The sequence below is a fragment of the Oryx dammah genome, unplaced genomic scaffold, assembly GCF_014754425.2.
Source record: "Oryx dammah isolate SB20612 unplaced genomic scaffold, SCBI_Odam_1.1 HiC_scaffold_27, whole genome shotgun sequence".
NCBI classification, from domain to species: Eukaryota; Metazoa; Chordata; class Mammalia; order Artiodactyla; family Bovidae; genus Oryx; species Oryx dammah.
Window position 1 is genome coordinate 8,921,882 of NW_024070211.1, and position 21,566 is coordinate 8,943,447.

The 21,566-nt window shown below is 47.2% G+C and overlaps 1 protein-coding gene across 1 annotated transcript in view; it reads right to left on the reverse strand.

The window, feature by feature from the left end:
* The window catches only part of PAFAH2 (platelet activating factor acetylhydrolase 2), a 41,646-nt gene extending 31,889 nt beyond the window's left edge, over positions 1-9,757 (reverse strand). Inside the window, exons 1-3 of the mRNA XM_040229636.1 lie at positions 9,617-9,757; positions 1,902-2,043; positions 818-971 (exon numbers count right to left, since the gene is read on the reverse strand). Coding sequence (XP_040085570.1) covers positions 818-971; positions 1,902-1,991 — 244 coding nt within the window. The 5' untranslated portion in view covers positions 1,992-2,043; positions 9,617-9,757. The remainder of the gene's footprint in view (positions 1-817; positions 972-1,901; positions 2,044-9,616) is intronic.
* Positions 9,758-21,566: the final 11,809 nt, after the last annotated feature.

The following is a 21,566-nucleotide window of genomic DNA, read 5'->3' on the forward strand; positions in this document are numbered from 1 at the left end:
GGGATAAGAATCTCCGGCTGCCCCCAAACTGTAATCCCAAGGGCAGCCTGAGCACAAGCATGGTGGGGACCCAATGGCCCTCCTCTCAAGAGACCCACCTTTCACCTGAGCAGCCCAGGACAATCAATCATTTATTCTTTCCCTTTTTCTCCCCTCGGGAGCATGAACACAACAGAAAGTGGGAAAAGAAATCCAAAGGGGAAGTAGTGAACAACTTACGGGCAAATCCCTGAGATGCTAAGGCAGTCAGTAGAGTTCCTAACGGTGAGGTCTTTGGGGGAAGTGGATGACTCAGTGTGATCTGACCCAGAAGAGGGAGGAGCTAGAGGGGCAACTGCAGGAGATGGTACGCTCCTTGGCAGTCAAGAGTGCTTCTTTAATCTAAGCTATAGCTGACACAGAGCAGAAATAATGCCTGCTGGATACATGAGTAATAGCTGCCACCTACGGAACACATTCTACATCCCAAGCACAGCACCAGAGTGCGTCTTTTATATACGTCCGACATTACAATCCTGCAAAGGTAGATGGTCAGACACATTCAGTAACTGGCCCAAGCCCCACAGCTAGTAAATGATAAGGACTGGATTCAAATCCAGAGCAGTCTAACTCTATAACTAAAGCTCTTCAAAAAAATAAATAAATAAAGCTCTCATGTTTGTAATTCTCTCCACTCTCCATACCACACTGACTAACGGACGCCCCACTACAAAAGGGCTGGACAACACAAACTATAAGGTACTGTGTCTGCCTGGAGATCTCCAAGGGACATAATTAAGCAGCTGGGAGAGCACCCAGGGGTGAGGCCAGCTCTTACCCACAGCCAGGTTGAACAGTAACCCCCCCCAGCGCTTATTAAACTTCAGGTATTCGGCCAGGCCAGCGAAGTACTCAGAGCGGGGAATCCACAGCGGCTGCTCCGAGGTCTCCTCTGCCTCTTGGCACGGGTAGAACAGTCGAAAAAAGCTGCCCTGTAAGGAAAAAAAGACAGCAGCTGCTCGGAGCAAGAAGCCCAAGCATGGCTTCATTTCCCAACAGACACGTTCAGCAGTTGTTTGAGGGTACCAGCCAAGTACTAAAACAGGGAAACTTTACCTTCAATTCACATACCTGAATTTTACACTCAGAAAACCCAGAAAGAAGCAATTTTATGTTCAGCATTCACGTAAGGCTTATGTTATTTCAAACAGCCCAACTGTATTTTGAATTACATTGGAGGGGTACTAAAATATTTCCAGTGCTTGGGCTATCAGAAAAAGATTTCAATGTGGCTGGAAGCCCAGGCCTGGAGGAGCCCCAGAAGTGAAGGAGTAGCTCTCTTGTTGAATGGGGTGACATTGGTGGCACCCTGGGCAACCCTGGAGCCTGGCCCCTGGGAGGTAGCAGCAGCACATTCACTCTACATGGGGGTATGTGCCTCTCAAGAGGGAGAGGGAGAGTTCAAGGGCCAGCAGAGAACAACCTAGGGACTGAAGGAGGGAAAGTCCGGACTAAAGTAGGAGGGGGGAACAGATGAGAGCAGAAGAGGAGAAAAAGGAGACTGTCTTCCTATGTGGGGCCGGGGAGTCAAAGGTCAATGGCACATAGCCCACTGCTCCTCCTCTCATACACTCAGATTAGGGCGAGATCCAAAACCTTTCCAGGATCAGGCACCTGCTCTCAAGACATCAGAGAGCTACCTTTGAAGTTAGAGGCCCCAGTTCCTCCAAGTTGGGAAAAAGAATCCATCATCTCTGGTCTATTGAGATGTTTCTAATTGAAAAGAGGAGAAAAGTTCAGGGGAAAGAGACCTGGGTGCTCAACAATCAAATCCAGACCAGCTCTGACTCAGGTTTCCCCTAGCTGGAATTACATCATCAGACTTGTGACATAAGCAGTGGAGACACGCTGGAGACACTTACCTGGAGGCTCTGACCCTCCATCACATCCCCACAGCCTACGAGGTGGGGTCCCGTGACAGGCGGAAAGCTCATGGACTGGTTGACCCCCATCTCATCACCAGGTGAACTGAACGACGACTTGGGCAGTGGCTGAACTTGACAGCTGGAAGGCGGAACACAGAACAGCCTCTTGCTGGTTTCCTCTCAGCTTCCTGTTGCTTATTCATATCATCAGCCACCCCTCTCTACGCCTCCTATCACCCCTCCTCCCTGCCAGTGACGCAACCAGTCTTCCAATCATCCACCTTGCTACACTGCCTTTACTAAGGTTTGCTGTGCTGTGCTTAGTCGCTCAGTCGTGTCCGACTCTTTGCAATACCATGGACTGTAGCCAGGCTCCTCTGTCCATGGGGATTCTCCAGGCAAGAATACTGGAGTGGGATCCTCCTGGGGATCTTCCCAACCCAGGGATCAAACCCAGGTCTAGGGGGCTGCTTTTTCTGTTGCTATTGGTGGAGAGGTGAGGAGAAGATCATGGAAAGGAAACAGAGCCTCCATACTCCTCAAAACCCACTAACAAGTGTTCATTTAGCACTGACTATGTGCCCAGCACAGGAGCAACTGCTGCAGAGAACATGCCCCAGACCTTGTCCTCAGGAGGCTAAGAATAACAAACACAACCACTAACATCTATTATTTACTATGTGTCAGCACTGACCTAAGATTTTTACATACTCTGCGTCATTTCATCCTCTCAACAACCATCCGAGGAAGGTACTATTAAGACCCTGTTTTACAACTGAGGAGACTAGGGCATGAAGACGTTGAATAACTTCCCCAAGTCACACTACTTCTAGGTGGCAAACTCAGGTCTGTCTAATGCAGACCTGAGCTCTTAACCCGAACTGATCCTGCTAGTGGGGAGACTCAATGACATATATACAAAATCACTGACCTAAACTATAAACTATAAAAGGCACTTATCTGGGTCTTAAATATGAGGAAGATTTTAGAGGCAGGGGAGAGGGGAGCATTTTTATAAAGGACATAATGTAAGAGCAGAAAGGGCCAGAAATAGGTTAGAGTATAATGTGGGCAGGAGATCAAACAGGAGCCTTCCACGTGGCAGGCGTGCATGCTCTGACTAGAAAGCATCCTTATAACTTGGTTGCTTTTTTTTTTTTTTCACTGTGCTGGGTCTTAGCTGCAGCATGTGAGATGTAGCTCCCCTGACCAGGCCCCTGCATTGGGAGCATGGAGTCTTAACCTCTGGACCACCAGGGAAGTCGAGGTTACTTTTTAAATTGGGACTAATGCCACTGCTCTCCCTCCCTCTTCAATTACATCACCGCCAGCAGCAGTAGAAGCACGCTTACTCTGTGCCAGGAACTACACCAAGGGCTTCACATACATGTATTATTTAATGAAATCCTTACAATAATCCCCTGGGATATGAATTGCTAGCTCATCTTACAGATGAGGAAGCTGATACTTAATAAAGTGAGGCAATTTACCCAAGAACAGTGAACAGAGCCAGAATCTGATCATGGGCAATGTGGCTGTGACCGTAGAGACTGTGGTCCAACTTCCTAACATTCATTCTATCCTTCCCTCCTAGGAAGATCCCTTGTGATCTAGGTGGGGTTGACACCTCTCTAACCTCTAGAGTTGGACCTATCAGCCCTATATATCCCCATCAGTATCTGGATGAAGAGTGGGCTCATGACACATATTGGGCCAACCAGGGCAAAGCCTAGGACTTTTGTCTGATGGTCGAGTGTGGACAAGTTCTTTCTTGTTTTGAACTAGCATGATGTGTGGATGTGAAGCCTTGAACTGTTGCAGCCACTTTGCTACCTTGTGAATGAAGGTACCCGTGGAGGATGCAGAGCTGAGATAATCACAGAGAAATGCAGTTATTTGGGAAGACATTAAGAATCTCTGGATTAGACTATACCTGAAACTTGGCCCACTCCTAGACCTCTAGTTATAAGAGCCAATAAATCCCTTTTTATTGTTTAAACTAACTGGGTTTAGATTTCTACTGCTTGAACCAAAAGCATCTAAACTGATCCACTGAGTCCTGGGCCACATTTTCAGTCATTGCATTATTCTGCTTTCTTTAAGATGCTCTGGGATGGATTAGGTAGTTCGAGTCAAAACATGCCTGGGCAAGAAGAGACCTTAGGGATCATTTCTCCCCACAGTCATCCCCGGCACCACCACCCCGACTCAGCTCACTACAGAAATGTGCTTAACTGATGAAGAGATCAAGGTCCTAAGAGGTTAAGTGAAATGCTCAAGGTTACCAGAATTATTATTACACATAGATCTCCTCACTGCCAACTTCCAATTATCTGGCCTAATGGAAAACTCCAGACAAACAATAATCTTAATGCTATTCTACTTAACTTTGGAAGACAGTAAGTGATATTCTTTCTACTACAGAATTGCTTCATCTTGTTTCTCTGAAGCAAATTTAAAAACCAAATTCTTTTTAAAAAGAAGCTAAGCTCCTGACGCAGTCAGTGGGCTATTTAGCCAAAGGAAAGTTGAACATGTGCTGCTTAAGTCTCAGACCCTGACCTTTTCCCCTTGAGGGCAAATGCACAGAGGACCCACGGAGGGATAGGGAGGAGGCACAGGACAGGTCACCCACAAGACAATGAAGCAGCTGAAGTTTTATTAATATTTGCTGATTGAGTGAAAAGGAGAAGCAATAGGATTTGGGCAACTAAGTGGATTTGGGGAATTATGCAAGAAGGGAGAGCCAAAGATGAGTCAGGTTTCAGGACTGGGTGACCAGAATGATATTAGCTTATAGGAAGAGATGCTAGTCTTAATCCAAAAACAGAACACTGCATGAGATAGGAATCAGGACAAGGGCTCTTGAAAATGCCTATAACAGAAAGGCAGCAGAACTCTCTGGTAATCCTGGAAAGTTTCTGGGAAGGCCATCAACTAAATTGAATTTGGAGATAAATAAAAACTAAAGAAGCTAACTGGACAGAGTGAGGCTAACATGAAACGGACCTGCATTCTCTGGGCTCATATTGACTGATGCCCAGTAGAACGGAGAGATGGGAAAAGCCAGTCTAACTTGCAAATTTTTGCCTAAGAAACATCCACAGAGCATTCAGTGTCATATTTAATAAATGCCAAGGAATTCTCCAAGGAACTCAGTCCAGGTGTCTCTACCTACTTTGGCTCACCTTATCTAAACAATTTGAGGTGATGTCTACCTAAAAGCCTCTCTACCCACCCAAACCTACCCCACCCATCAAAGCCTAGTGAAATCTCTGGTACTCTGTAAAACTTCTCAAGTCCTTCCAATCTTCCCTCTTCTTCACTCGAGTATGTATGCATCACTCACCTGATAACCAATCACAGGCTGCCTCAGGACAGCTCTTGAATTAGTACCTACTCTAGCAGCGGAAATAGTGACCAATTTTATTTTCTTGGGCTCCAAAATCACTTCAGATGGTGACTGTAGTCATGGAATTAAAAGACACTTGCTCATGAGAAGAAAGCTATGACAAACCTAGATAGTGTATTAAAAAGCAAAGGCATCACTTTGCCAACAAAGGTCCATATAGTCAAAGCTATGGTTTTCCTGGTAGTCATGTATGGATGTGCGAGTTGGACCATAAAAAAGGCTGAGCACCAAAGAATTGATGCTTTCAATTGTGGAGCTGGAGAAGACTCTTGAGAGTCCCTTGGACTGCAAGGAGATCAAACTAGTCAATCCTAAAGGAAATCCACCATGAATATCCATTGGAAGGACTGTTGCTGAAGCTCCAATACTTTGGCCACCTGACGTAAAAAGCTGATTCATTGGAAAAGACTCTGATGCTGGGAAAGATTTGAGGGCAGGAGAAGAAGGGGGAGACAGAGGATAAGATGGTTGGATGGCATCACCAACTCAATGGACATGAGTTTGTGCAAACTCCAGGAAATAGTGAAGGACAGGGAAGCCCAGCATGTTTCAGTCCATGGGGTTGCACAGAGTCAGACATGACTCAGCGACTCAACAACAACCAGCAGTTTTCAATCAGTGACTTGCCTCCAAGAAGTGGTCCAAGTAGAATCTAGATCAGAGGTTCCTGAATCTATTATTTCACAATCACCTGGAAAACTTTTCAAAAACAAAGCTTTTAGGGCCCCATTGCCAGAGATCAATTAGTTTATAAAGCTTCCCAAGCTTTCTGATCCCCAAGGTTCGAGAACCTCTGGTCCAGATTGTACCCAGGATTTTTCTTTTTTTCAGACATGTGCATATAATAAACATTTACTGAGTAGATATGGTATTCTAGCCCACCATTTTCATATTAATGAAAAGATAATGATTATGATATCACATGGTTTAATCCCCACGGCCACCTAGAAGCATGTTCCTGCCAGTTCCTGGCTTAATGTAGTGGTTTGCATAGAACTGGTCTCAGTAATCAATTGATCCAATGAATGCTATTTAACTTTTTACACACTTACGCCTTATCTCTTCAGATATGCTACAGAGGTAGAATATGTTTTACATTTCTTTGAAGGATAAACCATCTATCCTCATGCTTTCCCCACACAGAGGGACCCCATAAATGCTTCCTTTATTTGGCTTTGATTTCAGTTCAGTTCAGTCACTCAGTCGTGTCCGACTCTTTGCGACCCCATGAATTGCAGCACACCAGGCCTCTCTGTCCATCACCATCTCCCAGAGTTCACTCAGACTCACGTCCATCGAGTCCGTGATGCCATCCAGCCATCTCATCCTCGGTCGTCCCCTTCTCCTCCTGCCCCCAATCCCTCCCAGCATCAGAGTCTTTTCCAATGAGTCAACTCTTCGCATGAGGTGGCCAAAGTACTGGAGCTTCAGCTTTAGCATCATTCCTTCCAAAGAAATCCCAGGGTTGATCTCCTTCAGAATGGACTGGTTGGATCTCCTTGCAGTCCAAGGGACCCTCAAGAGTCTTCTCCAACACCACAGTTCAAAAGCATCAATTCTTCGGCGCTCTGCCTTCTTCACAGTCCAACTCTCACATCCATACATGACCACTGGAAAAACCACAGCCTTGACTAGATGGACCTTAGTCGGCAAAGTAATGTCTCTGCTTTTCAATATGCTATCTAGGTTGGTCATAACTTTTCTTTCAAGGAGTAAGTGTCTTTCAGTTTCATGGCTGCAGTCACCATCTGCAGTGATTTTGGAGCCCCAAAAAATAAAGTCTGACACTGTCTCTACTGTTTCCCCATCTATTTCCCATGAAGTGATGGGACCAGATACCATGATCTTCGTTTTCTGAATGTTGAGCTTTAGGCCAACTTTTTCACTCTCCTCTTTCACTTTCATCAAGAGGCTTTTTAGCTCCTCTTCACTTCCTGCCATAAGGGTGGTGTCATCTGCATATCTGAGGTTATTGATATTTCTCCCGGCAATCTTGATTCCAGCTTGTGTTTCTTCCAGTCCAGCGTTTCATGATGTACTCTGCATATAATAAGCAGGGTAACAATATACAGCCTTGAAGTACTCCTTTCCCTATTTGGAACCAGTCTGTTGTTCCATGTCCAGTTCTAACTGTTGCTTCCTGACCTGCATATAGATTTCTCAAGAGGCAGGTCAGGTGATCTGGTATTCCCATCTCTTTCAGAATCTTCCACAGTTTATTGTGATCCACACAGTCAAAGGCTTTGGCATAGTCAATAAAGCAGAAATAGATGTTTTTCTGGAACTCTCTTGCTTTTTCCATGATCCAGTGGATGTTGGCAATTTGATCTCTGGTTCCTCTGCCTTTTCTAAAACCAGCTTGAACATCAGGGAGTTCACAGTTCACGTATTGCTGGCTTGGAGAATTTTGAGCATTACTTTACTAGCATGTGAGGTGAGTGCAATTGTGCAGTAGTTTGAGCATTCTTTTGCATTGCCTTTCTTTGGAATTGGAATGAAAACTGACCTTTTCCAGTCCTGTGGCCACTGCTGAGTTTTCCAAACTTGCTGGCACAGCATCATCTTTCAGGATTTGAAACAGCTCAACTGGAATTCCATCACCTCCACTAGCTTTGATTTAAACCCTCTCAATTCTTTAAGTGATGTCTTTTTTATCTAAAAATTAGACTACATGGTATAGTGGGAAAAGAAAGGCTTTGGTGACAGTCTGAATTCCACCTCCACCATTTAACTGGCTGTTTAACCTTGAGCAAGTTCCTTCAATTCTAAGCCTCTGATAATTTTTCCACATGATAGAAATAACAGTCACTCATGAAACTGCTGATGAGGATTAAATGAAAGTATATTAAACACCTAACATATAGAAGGCACAATAACCATAACTAGCTACATGATCTCTTAGCCTAAGTTCCTTGTGAGTAAAATGAGGACACTTCATAAGTGAAATTTAGTAACAAAAGTGATATTGCCTAGGGTCTGGGACATTTTAAGTGCTCATAAAAATGTTAGGAATTAATTAACAACATTATATCTCTCTTTCTTTATACCCAGCCAAGCTTTTCAGAGAAGGCAATGGCACCCCACTCCAGTGTTCTTGCCTGGAGAATCCCATGGGTGGGGAGGTCTGGTGGGCTGCCGTCTATGGGGTCGCACAGAGTCGGACATGACTGAAGCGACTTAGCAGCAGCAGCAGCAGCAACCAAGCTTTTTTCTTTTGTGGGGTGGGGGGGCGAGATTTGTGGTTTTCTGGATTAATCCTTTGACAAAATGGTTTCTTTCCTTTCAGTCTTCTCAGGTCTGAGACACCTATTCCAAAATCAGTCCTGGGTCTCCTGCATTGCAGGCAGATTATTTATCATCTGAGCCACCAGGGAAGCCGTTATATAGACCCAGAAGAGCCCAGAGGGAACAGAGAGGGCTTACATTGCAGCTGTCCATCTCCTGCTGGGGCCCTGATTCCAGTGAGCAGGGACCACCCTTCTGCCAGCTGTGTGGACTTTTCATCCCTGGCTATTTCAGGACATAGTCCAAGATAAGCACTTCTCTGGGGCTTCCTTTCACACAAACCTCTCATTAGTCTATGGTCTCTGGGGAAGTGAGGAAATATCATCCTGTTCACCAAGCACTCAAGGGGCAGGTTTGAGCAACAAAGGGGCAGAGCTATAAAAGGAGCCAAGATGAGAGTATTTCAGAGCATTAATAATTACAGTAAAAATAATCTCTCTCGCTTGTGGAGGCTTTACAGTTTACAAAGTACTTTCACACATATTAGCTTATTGGCTCCAGAACATAGCCTCAAGCTAAGACTGAGAGCAACTGTCATCTCTACTTCGTAGATGAAGAGAGTGAATCCCAGAGAGGGGGTATGATCTGCCCAAGGTCACACAGCAAAGGAGTTGCAGACCTGCAATAATAAAACCCAGCTCTGCTGAATTCCAGTTCTGAGCAACTCCGTGGACTGGGAAGAAGGAATGCTGACCCTTGTTCCATTAGCATGAAAACCAAGAAAGTGAGACTAAGAGTGAAGCACATAGAAGGTGCGGAACATAAGCCCAAGTTTCATAGGGGGTGTGCTGAGAGCTCACGGTGGGGCTCCAGGGGCGCCAGGAGTGACAATGCAAGATGACAGCGGGAGAGTAAAGGGTGCGGGTGGATACTGGAGGTGTCTTAACAGGAAACAGAAAAGGTGAAAGACAATGGGGAGCTCCTGGGATTGAGACGAGGCGCCCCAAAACAGGGCTGGAATGTGACAAAATCCGCAGACACCTCAGTTCAGAACAGAGGCTTTCTCCAGACTTACCGAGTCACGTTGATCCCTTAGAAGCAGCCCAGACGGAAACTAGAAACTGTCCAGGAGCTGGTGGCCCCTTGGTAATTGTAGTTTCCAGAACGCGACATTAGCACTTAAAAGCATTTCTCGCCTCTGTCCAGAACTATAATTCCCGAGGTGCATCGCAAAGAGTGCCCATAAGATCCCAAGACTACAATTCCCAGAGTTCTACACGGCCCCTCTTCGTTGTGGGAAACATTCCGAAGTTCGGGATGAAGTACGATTCCTCCCCCTGGCGGTCGAGGAGCCGCCACCAGGATGACAAAGCCCGAGCGGAGGGTTACTGTTTATAGTCCCGGCTAGTAACCCTCCGCCGCACCGTTCCTCAAATAGTTCCTGGGTGTGCCTGGAGATAGACAGGGATTAGCTTTATTCTCAGGGGAGCTGAGGAGGAGATCTGAGCTTGTTTTGTGTCCTTTACGAACCTGTACCTGTTGACACGTGTGATATTCAATTGTCCTTCTGAAACTCCTATCCAAGAACTGAGAGAAAACAGATTCCTCCCTGTCCCTGTCCGTAGCCCCTCCTCCATCCACCCTCACTTTGCTGGCTCTGTGCTGGTTCTGAGAGACACCCTGGTGAACGAGTTAGTGTTGCTAACCTCAGAAGAATTCACAGTCCAGCGGAGGATCCATGGGGGAAAGCCCAAAGGGTTATGGGAGCTTTCTTGAAAGGGCGAAGCTGCCCAGGCTTGGGGGAAATAGGACGGTGTCTTCAAGGCTTCGTAGAGATCTTAGAGAAATGTTAAAATTGAGAACTGAAGGAATAGGACTTGGCCAGGAATACAGAGTTCGAAGAATATTTAACACTCTGGCTGGAGCAGAGTGTGAGGAATGGAATCCCGAGGCACGCCTGAGGCGGGAGGCGGGTCCCTGTCCTCAGGAGTCCGGTAAACTTCATAAGAAAATTGGATCAACCAAGCAACTTAGAAACTTTCAAAGACTTCCTACTCCTTGCTGAATGAGGTCCCAGCTTCTTAGCTTGACATTCTAGGTCCTCCCTAACTTGCCCCAAACCACCAATTACTCTGAAGTGTTGCTCATGGTTTTTATTTTTGTTTTTCTGACAGAAATTGCCCTTCTGCCTTGCCCCCAGCTACGTTCACTGAGTCTCAAGATGTTGTAGGTTCTCATTGTTCCCCCCACACTTTTATTCACGCTCTTCCCTCCATCAAACACTCTGCCCTGCTTTGTGGCTGTCTAATCCCGTTCTTCCTTGACAGTTCCTCTCCACGAAGCCTCCCTGATTCCCCTCCAGTCCAAACAACTTCTGCCCCCTCTCAGTTGCTGGGATATTTGTGTGCACCTCTCATTTGGGGGCTTACCTCACACTGCCCTGTGCCATCTCCTCAGTGGGAGGTCTTAACTCTCCATTAAACTGAGTTCTTTGAGGTCAGGCGATGAGTCCTACAGCTGATCCCTCCTCCCTCCCAACCACATACCCTCAAATTGCCAGTGTCCAGATTCCATGCTTCAGGCTTCTTTAGACCCTCCTCTCTTCCTGACACACCGTCACCACCACCATCCTTCCAGGAACCAAAATAAAGTCATCAGGGGAGAGTGACTGTAGCACCACACTGTGGTAATCAAGCCCAGATTTAATTAAAGCTGTGGTTGGTGGCGGTGATGGCAGAACATAAAAACCTTAGTGCACATCAGAGATGGTTCTCTTTGGCTAATTAATTAGTGCTCTGCAGCTGGCACAGAACACATGACTAATCAGAGTCCCTAGTTAGGAGAGGGGCCACTGCAGTTGGTTTCTCTGTCTTCAACTCCCAGACTAGGCCATGCTGGGGACATCTGCTGGCCAACTAAGTTTTAAACTTCCCAGGAAGAGGAATGTCACAGCCTCTTTTGTCAGTGTTAGGAAGATCTACCTTGGGCCCAAACTCCTGTTGCAAAAAAAAAAAAATACTTGAGTTCAAATGCATTTCCTTCCAGTCTAGTCTTTTTGGAGATAAACAACCCAAATGCAACAGTTTTTAACAAGTGGTTAATTTCCCAGGCTTTCACTATAGATCCCATCTTCCAGGTGTCCAAGGATCTCTTCTGGTTGACTACCATCCCACTCCAGCCTTTACCTTGTTGCTGAATTACTTTATTCATTTTTAAACATTTGTTTGTTTATTTGGCTGTTCCAGGTCTTAATTGCAGCACTCGGGATCTTCGATCTTCATTGCAGCGTGCTGATTCTTTGGTTGTGGCATATTTAGTTGCAGTGTGCAAACTCTTAGTTGAGGCATGTGGGATCTAGTTCCCTGACCAGGGATTGAACCCAGGCCCCCTGCATTGGGAGCTCGTACTCTTAACCACTGGACCACCAGGGAAGTCCCTAAGTTACTTTAAGTTGGCATCTGAGTGACCAGTTTTGGATTTTCTCTTCTCCTCCCTACCTGCTGAAGTTGATGGACAACGCTTTTCGAAATCAAACTATAACATGCATACAATAAAGTGTGTGAAGTGCACTAACTGTACAGCTCAACCTTTAAAAAAAATTTGATATAACCGTCACCCAATTTGATATGTAGAACATTTCCAATACCCCCAAAATGTTGTTTCTGTCCCTTCCCAGTTTATAATCACTCACCCCCTCAAGGGAGCCATCACTTTTTGTCTCTACCATCTCTGGACCCATTTGGAATGTGGATGAATCCTCTTTTAACGTCTTGTTAACAGGCAGAGTGTATACGTTTAATAAAGATCAACATGACTTAGTGACTGAACAACAACAAACAGGTAGAGTGTACATGCTTAATAAAGATCAAGAACAGTAACTGTCCTTCTCTATTATCATTGCCATAATAATAGGATCTATTACTCTTACTGTAGTAATAAAATTAAGTGCTGGAAATAGGGCAGCAGTAAATAGATTAATTCCCTACCCACATGTTACTCTCATTCTATTGAGGGGAGACAGATAATAAACTGATAACAAAGGTAATTGCATACTCTTTAAATTTTATTTATTTTTGGCCGCGCTGCATCTTGACTGCTGTGTGTGGGCTTTCTCTAGTTGCGGTGAGCAGGGGCTACTCCCCAGTTATGGTGTGCAGGTTTTTCATTGTGGTGGCTTCTCTTGTTGAGAAACACTAGCTCCAGGCTCTCAGTCTTCAGTGTTTTCTGTCTGAGGCCTCAGTAGTTGTGGAGCATAGGCTTAGGGGCCCTGCAGCATATGGGATCTTCCTGGACCAGGGATTGAACTGGTGCTCCCTTCATTGCAAGGTGGATTCTTAACTACTGGATGACCAGGGAAGCCCGATTCACACTCTTAAATGTTCTAAAGGAAATAAGATGCTTTGATGGGGAATAAAAGGAGTGAGCTATTCTCAATAGGATGATCAGGGAAGGATTCTCCTCTGAAGGCCTGGCATCAGAGCTGAGCCTAACCATACCTATCATTTCTTTTACCTATTACGTGTCAGACATGTCATTAGGAACTTTCAAATCCTTTAGTTCATTTAGTCTTCCTGGGAAGTATGTCATAGTTTATTTTTCAGACAAGAAAACAGAGGCTCAAAGAGGTAGTCACAGACAGCATTGATCCCTCTCTCCTATCCTCTCATCCCTTCTGAGCTCCCATGCCAATGTGGTGGTTTCCAGCAACTGGGAGCTCCTCCACTCCAAGTCCCTTTTCTCTCTGCTTCCTTGACTGGGGGCTTTCTTAGGTATCTAAGAACGAGGAAGGGAGAGGCACATGGGCCCCACCTCAAGGGCAACCTTCAGCCATCACAGAAGCCAATGACTCCCCATCCTTAGACAGGATGAATCTGAAATGCAGTTCACACTGTCTCTTAGAATTTCCAGGGAGCTGAATCCAGCTGCTCACAGCAATGAGCTGCATATGTATGCTCCCCATCTGATTTTCTCCCCTCCTTGCCTCACTTTCCCCATGCTATCTCTTCTGCTTCTTGAAATCACCTTCTAAATAGATCACAAGCACCCAAGTCTCAGGGTTTGCTTTTGGGGGAACTCAAGCCACCTCTTGCTCCAAGCACAGCAAAGTAATTGGGTACATAACATTCTCTGATTGTGCCATGTCCTTTCACCCTCCATGCCTTTGCAAGTGCTATCTCCTCTGCCAAAACGGTGTTGAATCCATTGTGATCCAACCAACATCCACTTCACTCTATCCCTGCCATCCTCCACCTGATCATCTCCAGCTTCCAGTGTTCAGAACTGGTAAGAACTGTGTTTGTGCCAACTGCTTGGCACACCCTGTTTCATTCAGTTGGCACGGAGATTCTGAGGCATCAGTAGTACCATTCCTGGTTTGCAGGTCAGGAAACTGAGATTCACAGAGGCCAGGAGACTTGCCCAAGCTTTGCAGTGAATACCTGGCAAAGCCAGGGACCTAAATGCCGATCTACTTATTAACTCTGGGCTAGAGGGAAAGGGGAGGAATCGGGGTCTCTGAAGTTGTTTCGGCATTCCCTGCCCATCAGATTCACTCCTCCTTCTCACCCAGTGACAAGCTGGTCCGTGGACAGGCATGCCCTCAGCCACCCACATGTGTTTTTTTGTGCTCTTTCCATTTGCTGGTGCTATGTCTTACCCATCTGCTCTCTGTCTAGTCTTTCAAACTGAGCAGAGATGTCAATTTCTCTGGGAAATCCTTCCTGGCCGAATCCCCCAGGGTTCCCCTGACACTCACTGGCATCCCCATGACAGCACACATCACAAGGCAGCGAGGTGCCCTGTGTGCCCATCTCCTCTGAACACAGCCTTGGGCTCTGGAGGGCAGGATGCCATCTTATTCATCTCTGTGGGCCTGGCACTGTACCTGGCACAGTGGGTGTTGGTTAAAAGACTGAGTGAAAAACTTCCCTGGCAGTCCAGTGGGTAAGACTCCAGTCTTCCAATGCAAGGGGGAACAGGTTCTATCACCGATCAGGGGACTAAGATCTCACATGCCCTGAGGCATGGCCAATATACATATATATAGAGAGAGTGAATGAGTAAGAGACACCCAGTAGAGACTGCAGACATGAATGCCTTCAGAGTCCAAGCAAGTCAGGTAAATTGGTGCAAGAGGATAGGAAGCGGGAGGGGCTATAGCAAACTGGGCAGCCAGCGGCTCACCTGAAGTATTCATATTCAATTAAAAAACATGGGTGGGTGAAATTCAGCCTTTGTTCAAAACAATAGTAATAATAATAGTTATAGTAACATACTCTGCACCAGGAGACTAGGTGCATGGTTCAGAGTGTGGGTTCTGAAAACTGGCTGCTGGATTTGAATCCCAGCTCTCCTACCTGTTAGCTGTGAGACTTTGGTCAAGTCACTTAACCTCTCTGAGCTACAGTTTCCTCTCTTGCAAATGGAAACAATTATACCTACCTTACAGAGTTGTTGTGAGGATTCAAAGAGTAAGTACATGGAAAGTATAGAAAATGGTGCCCGGCACATGGAAAACACTTGGGACCACAGGCTATTGCCATTCCTTGACAGTGAGTGCTCAGAGAAGGCCTCCCTGCGGAGGTGACATGTAAGCTGAGCAGCCACCCATGATGAGCTCTGGAAGGAGAACATTCCAGGCAGGGGGAACAGACGGGGAAAAGGTCCTAAGGCAGAAATGGCTGTGCTGGGTCTGGGGCACAGTGGCCAGAGAGGAGGGCTGGAGACAAGGTCTTGAGGGCAGACAGAGCCCAGATCACGGAGGGTCTTCTAAGCCGTGAAAAGAATATTCTTGTGTGATGGAAGCCACTGGGGCAAGTTTGTTTCAAAACATAGGTTTTATTATTATTTAGGTGCTGTGAGGCTGATAGACCAGGAAACAACTACCATTGAAAAAACAGTTTGGGACTTTCTTGGCAGTCCAGTGGTTAAGACTCCATGCTTCTACCACAGAGGCCACGGGTCCCATCTCTGATCTGGGAACTAAGATCCCACATGCCGTGCAATGCAGCCAAAAAACACAGAAAAAAGAGTTTGTTGTACACACAGACAGCAAGAGGAGCGGGCACACCATGCCACAGAGGGGCCACATGGGAAAGCACCAGGGTCAGTCAGGAGGAAGAGGGAGGGAGGGAGGGGAAAACACGGGCAAGGGCCCTTTAGGTGGTTTCCATGGGAGGAGCTGGTGAGAGAGCAGGCAGGCTTAGAATTGGCTGGTATGCATAATTTCAGTGGACTCTGAGGCATGGGGACTGTCTCCAGTTGTTTCTGGTCCCCGACCCTGGAGTGCATAGGGCAGTGGAATCGTGGTCCTGAGTGTGAATGCCCAGCAGAGGATGTGATGGATTTAGTTCAGTTCAGTCACTCAGTTGTGTCTGACTCTTTGCGACCCATGGACTGCTGCACGCCAGGCTTCCCTGTCCATCAACTCCCAGACTTTGCTCAAACTCATGTCCATCAAGTCGGTGATGCCATCCAACCATCTCATCCTCTGTCGTCCCCTTCTCCTCCCACCTTCAATCTTTCCCAGCATCAGGGTCTTTTCAAAATGTCAGTTCTTTGCATCAGGTGGCCAAAGTATCAGAGCTTCAGCTTCAGCATCAGTCCTTCCAATGAATATTCAGAACTGATTTCCTTTAGGATGGACTGGTTGGATCTCCTTGCAGTCCAAGGGACTCTCAAGAGTCTTCTCCAAAACCACAGTTCAAAAGCATCAATTCTTCGGTGCTCAGCATTCTTTATGGTCCAACCCTCACATCCATACATGACTACTGGAAAAACCATAGCTTTGACTAGATGGACCTTGTGGGCAGTTTTTGGTTTTGTCTGGATTGGTTGGGGTTTTTTTTGGATTGACTTTGTCTGGATTGGTTGGTTTGCATTTGAAAAGCAGGCTCAAGGATGAGCTATTCACTATCTGTAGGAAATGGCTACCCTAGGAGGGGCAGTTCCTCCCGGGTCAGCGAGGCCCTGATGTCAAATATCAAAACACAGAAACTAAAAACACAGGGTTAATATGGAATTGCAGCCGAGGCAGCATGGGGTTTACATTTTATCAAATCCCCCTGGCTGCTGTGAGGACACAGTGAGCAAGATAAAAGCAGAGCCCAGAGCCCAGTGCAATGATCCAGGTGTGAAATGATGGTGGCCTGGACTACGGAGGACGCAGGGGACGTGGGAGCTGGCTAGCAGCAGGGTCTGTATGAGGCGGGGCCACAGGACCTGATGGACATCCAGTGAGGACACCTTTGGATTACAAGAGGAGAACTGAAACCCATCTTGTTCTTATTTCTGGGGTTCACACCTGTGTTTCCTTCCCCAGGTATGAACTGTACCATCTCACTTTTTTGATGTTGATGATGTAGCAAAGGGATTCTAGGAAATAGAGATTGAAATAAAATGTTCAACAGAGTGCCTGACCCACTGTAGGTACTCAGCAAATCAGTAGCCTTTTGTCCCATGAGGGAAAGCAGAAAGCCCAGCAGATCTGATGTTAAAGAGATTGTGGTTTGGCCCCAGTTCTACCGCCCACTGGCTGAGTGGCCCTGGACAAGTGATTTCACCTCTGCATTTCCTGTCCCTAATCCGGAAGCAGAAGTAAGAGTCCCTCACCCTTCTGGTGCTTGTAAGAATTAAATGAAGTGATGTACAATATGTCAGGGTCTCCATCAATTACAGCAATAATGATTGCATCTTTAGGAATGTCAATCTAAGCCAGACTCCTGAGGTAGGGCCCAGACTCCAGAAGAAGGGCACTGAACCCCTTTCAACTCCACCTCAGAGCACCTCTAGGCTTGATCCCTGCCCCCAGCTCCCACTCCTCTGCTGAACATCTCCTCAAAGAGCCAACAGAAAGCTGTGTTTACTCTGCCAAGCAGCATCCCTAGGGAGGGAGGTGAGGACAAATAAATTTTCCTGCCTCAGCTCTGGAAAGCAGGCTGTTAGTTACCTGTGGTTCCAGGCAGCCTGCCTGCTAGGTAAACACTTGCTAAGCTGGCCCCAGTGCTTAACCCCTTGGCACCCAGGGCTGAGGTGGAGAAGTCCAGGCATGGACAGCTCTGGGAGACTCCAGGAACTAGAGGAGGCTGGGCGTGGCTTCTGGAGCCTACAGAGAAGGTCTAATTCAGGTGAAATATTCAGGAGGATGGCACAGAATGACTTCAGAACTAGGGTTTAAATTGGCTTTACTTGGCCTGTCCAGATCGGCTGTCCCCCAGTCCCCATCCTCAACCCCTGCCCCAGGAATGTAGGCTCCGAAGAAGCAGCCGGAGCTGAAAGCTCAGCCTATGGTTTTCAGCAGGTGTTCTGGTTTGTGATGGGCTGGACCAGAGATGCCTGCTCACATCAATCTCCTCTGGCTTTCTCCAGATAACAGAAAACCGCTGTGCGGGAAGCAGAGGCCTGCTTCCCTGGGGAGAGGAGCCAGACCCTGGGCCACAACTGGGTGGGTCAGTTAGAAGGCAGTCTTGGGCTGACTATCATTATTCATATATGTGCATCCCTGTAAAGTTTGCCAAGCACTTTCTCACATGTTGTCTCATTTAAGGAGCCTCATAATGAACCTGTGAAGCAGAAATTAGCCCCCGCCCTGCGATGTAGTGGTTCAAAACCAGGCTCTATTACTCACTAGCTGTGATGCCTTGGAGCAATCACTTCACCTCTCTGAACTTCATTAACCTCACCTGTAAAATGGGGCTGAGAGCTGCCCTGGAAGTTTTGCTGCAAGGCTTAAATGAAATCATGGATCCAGAGAACTCAACAGCAGCTGTTGGCACGTGGTCAGCAAATCTGTAAGCCCTTCCTTCAGATTCCTCATTTTATAGAAGAGGAAAATGAGGCTCAATGAGCTGTCAACTCTTAATCTTCAAAATGTTTTTTAAAAAATTATTCGAATGCATAGTGAGAGGCTTCCCTGGTGGTTCAGTGGTAAAGAATCCACCTGCCAGTGCAGGAGACTCAGGTTTATATCCTGATGGGGGAAGATCCCACATGCCGTGGAGCAACTAAGGTTGTATGCCCCAAGTACCGAGTCTGTGCTGAAGAGCCCAGGAGCCACGACTGCTGAAGCCCTCCGCCCTAGAGCCCTGCTTATCCACAACAAGAGAAGCTACTACGATGAGAAGCCCAAGCACCACAACTGGAAAGCAGCCCCCACCCACCACAGCTACAGAAAAGCCCACACAACCACAAAGACCCAGCACAGCCATATGCAAATAAATATATATATTTTTAAATGCATCCTAAGCACCTGTTAAAGTTGTATTTCACTCATTCATGAGGAATCTCTCAGGATGACAAAGCTGGCTCAGAGGGGTGCGTGCTAATCCACTTCAGTAGTGTAGACTCTTTGCAACCCCTATGGACTGTAGCCCTCCAGACTCCTCTGTCCGTGGGATCCTTCAGTCAGACTACTGGAGTGGGTTGCCATGCCCTCCTCCAGGGGATCTTCCTGACCCAGAGATTGAACCCACGTCTCTTGTCTCCTGCCATTGGCAGGCGGGTTTTTTACCACTAGCACCATCTGGGAAGCCCCTGGTTCAGAGGGCTCATTGATCAGCAAAGCACAGAGAAGGCTGAAATAAGATCGTTAGTCAGAGTCCCAACTGGCAAATGCCCTGCAGCAGAGGTCCCCCGCCTCCAGGCCGAGGATGGTACCTGCTTGTCAGATCAGTGGCAGCATGAGATTGAAAATAAAGTGCACAGTAAGTCTGGATGGAAGGGGAGTTTGGAGAGTGGATACATGTATATGTATGACTGAGTCCCTTCGCTGTTCACCTGAAACTATCACAGCATCGTTAATCAGCTATCTACAGTTGTTGTTGTCGTTAACCCAAGGACTGTAGCCCATGAGGCTCCTCTGTCGGTGGGATTTCCCAGGCAAAAATACTGGAGTGGGTTGCTGTTTCCTGCTCCAGAGGATCTTCCCAACCCACGGATCAAACCCGTCTCCTGCGTTGGCAGGCGGACTCTTTACCACTGAGCCACCGGGAAAGCCCATACCCCAGTACAAAAGTTTAAAAATAAAGAGCACAATACATGCAGTGCACTTGAATCATCCCCAAACCATGCCCACCATCCCTGGTCCATGGAAAAATTGTCTTCCATGAAATTGGTCCCTGGGGCCAAAAAGGTTGGGGACTGCCACCCTAAAGCACATGACTGTAACCTTTGGGGTGATCTCTGCTGGTCAGAAATCATTTGTGTCACTATTGGACAAAAGTCCTTTCTATCTCATCTGTTTTCTGTAAGTTAGCATCTTAGTCTCAGGCTTATAAAACATCTGGACCCTAGTACATAGGGAGTCACATGACCCTCAGGGGCTGTTAGATGATGCCCCAGTGGACAGATGAAGGTCAAGCACTATCCCCAATGCCTCACTTCCAAGTTTGTATACTCTTCCTTAATAAAGTCAAGTGTTGACAGGACGGGAAAGGGAAGGACTGACCTGCAACCTATATTAGGATTACTTCTGAGTGAGAATTCCAGATCTTGTTGCTCTGGAAAGCCTAGTCCTGCCACCATATTAGGCTGATGGTGAGAAATTGAAGGCCCAGGAAGAAAGGGTGTTACTGTCCAAGGTCACAAGGCATGCCTCGGGGAGAAGCAGAGGGCAGACCTGCTTTTCCCAGCTCCCCTCCCAGAGTCCCTTGGGCTGCTCCCCTGGCTCTCCCCCAGGTATGAATTATCCGCTGTGGGCTTAGTGGGGCAGACACATTTTAGCAGGAGCTGGATCGATACTGCAGGGCCCTGTAGGTCTTCACCATGGTTTGGGGTTATCTGTGCTCCAGCAAGTGGAAGCTGAGACCCCAGAGCCTTCCAAAGCCTTCAGCCTCCGCTCCTGTTAATTCTGCAGTGAGACACCCAGATGGTTCCAAGTGGGAGGGAAAAACACCAGCAGATAAGAAGTGGCAGATGGGTTTCCACGGTGATAGCTCCAAGTGTCTTTCTTCTGGAACGGAGATGGGCTTGCAGGAGGAAAAACTCAGAGGTGGGAAGGAAAACCCAAATCCTGGCCCCAATCTATCCAGATGGACATCTTGGAAATCTTTTGTGCAAATCATCTCTCTGCCCTGGGACCTGAGTGGGGACAGAGGACTTCATTTGTTGGGTGCCTGAGGGTCAGGCATGGTGTTCTGAATGCCAAACATTCATGATCTCATCTAATTCTCTTTCCAGCAAGGCTTTGAGGAAGGAGCTATTAGCAGCATTTTACAGATGAAGAAGCAGAAGCACAGAAAGATGAAGCCCCTTGCATAGAAACACAAGCTTGCTAAATACTCTTGACCACAGCACTCTACAGGGCACCAATCCCCTCTCCCCTGGGAGACTAGATATAATCTTTCTGGAAATTTCAGCCCAACCCAGAGAAGGAAGGCCTGGAGGGAGGCAGACTCAGGGTGCAAAGAGGGAATGCTTCAGATCAAATACAAAGATGTTAGTGCCCATTTTCTACCTGGGCATCTTGGCTAACATGACCCCTGGCACCTCAGGTAAGAAGAAACCTCATGCTTAGGCAACCCCCAGGCAGCCTGATGCCACTATGGAAATGAAACCAACACGGTAGTGCTCAGAGCTCCCGGATGCCAGCGAGAGCGCCTCATCTCCAAATCCGAATAAAAGGCCTGCTGCAAACTTACCCTGCAGAAAACAAGATTTCTGCCTCCCCCCAGAAGCCTCCAGGTAGGAGCCAGATCCCAGGCCTTCTGTCCTCCTCTCCTTGCTTGTCTTCCTTCTCCTATTCACTGCTCTCCACTCCTTCCTGCCGTGTCCCACTCCCCTCTTCCCGAAGTGTGACCTCTCCCACTGATCAGAGCTCAGGTATGGGACTGAGACTCCTGGAGGCTTCTGTGAACGCTGGAGAGCCTGATGGAGGCCCCAGAGCACTTGGCAGAGCCAGAGGTATATTTTTAGGATAAGCCCAAGGCAGTCCTGCCTGGCAGGATTCCCTGCTTTCTCTTCCTCCATCCAAGCCCCAGAGCAACTGTGTGATTTGCTTCTGGACAAGTCCAGGCCCCAGCTGGCCTGAG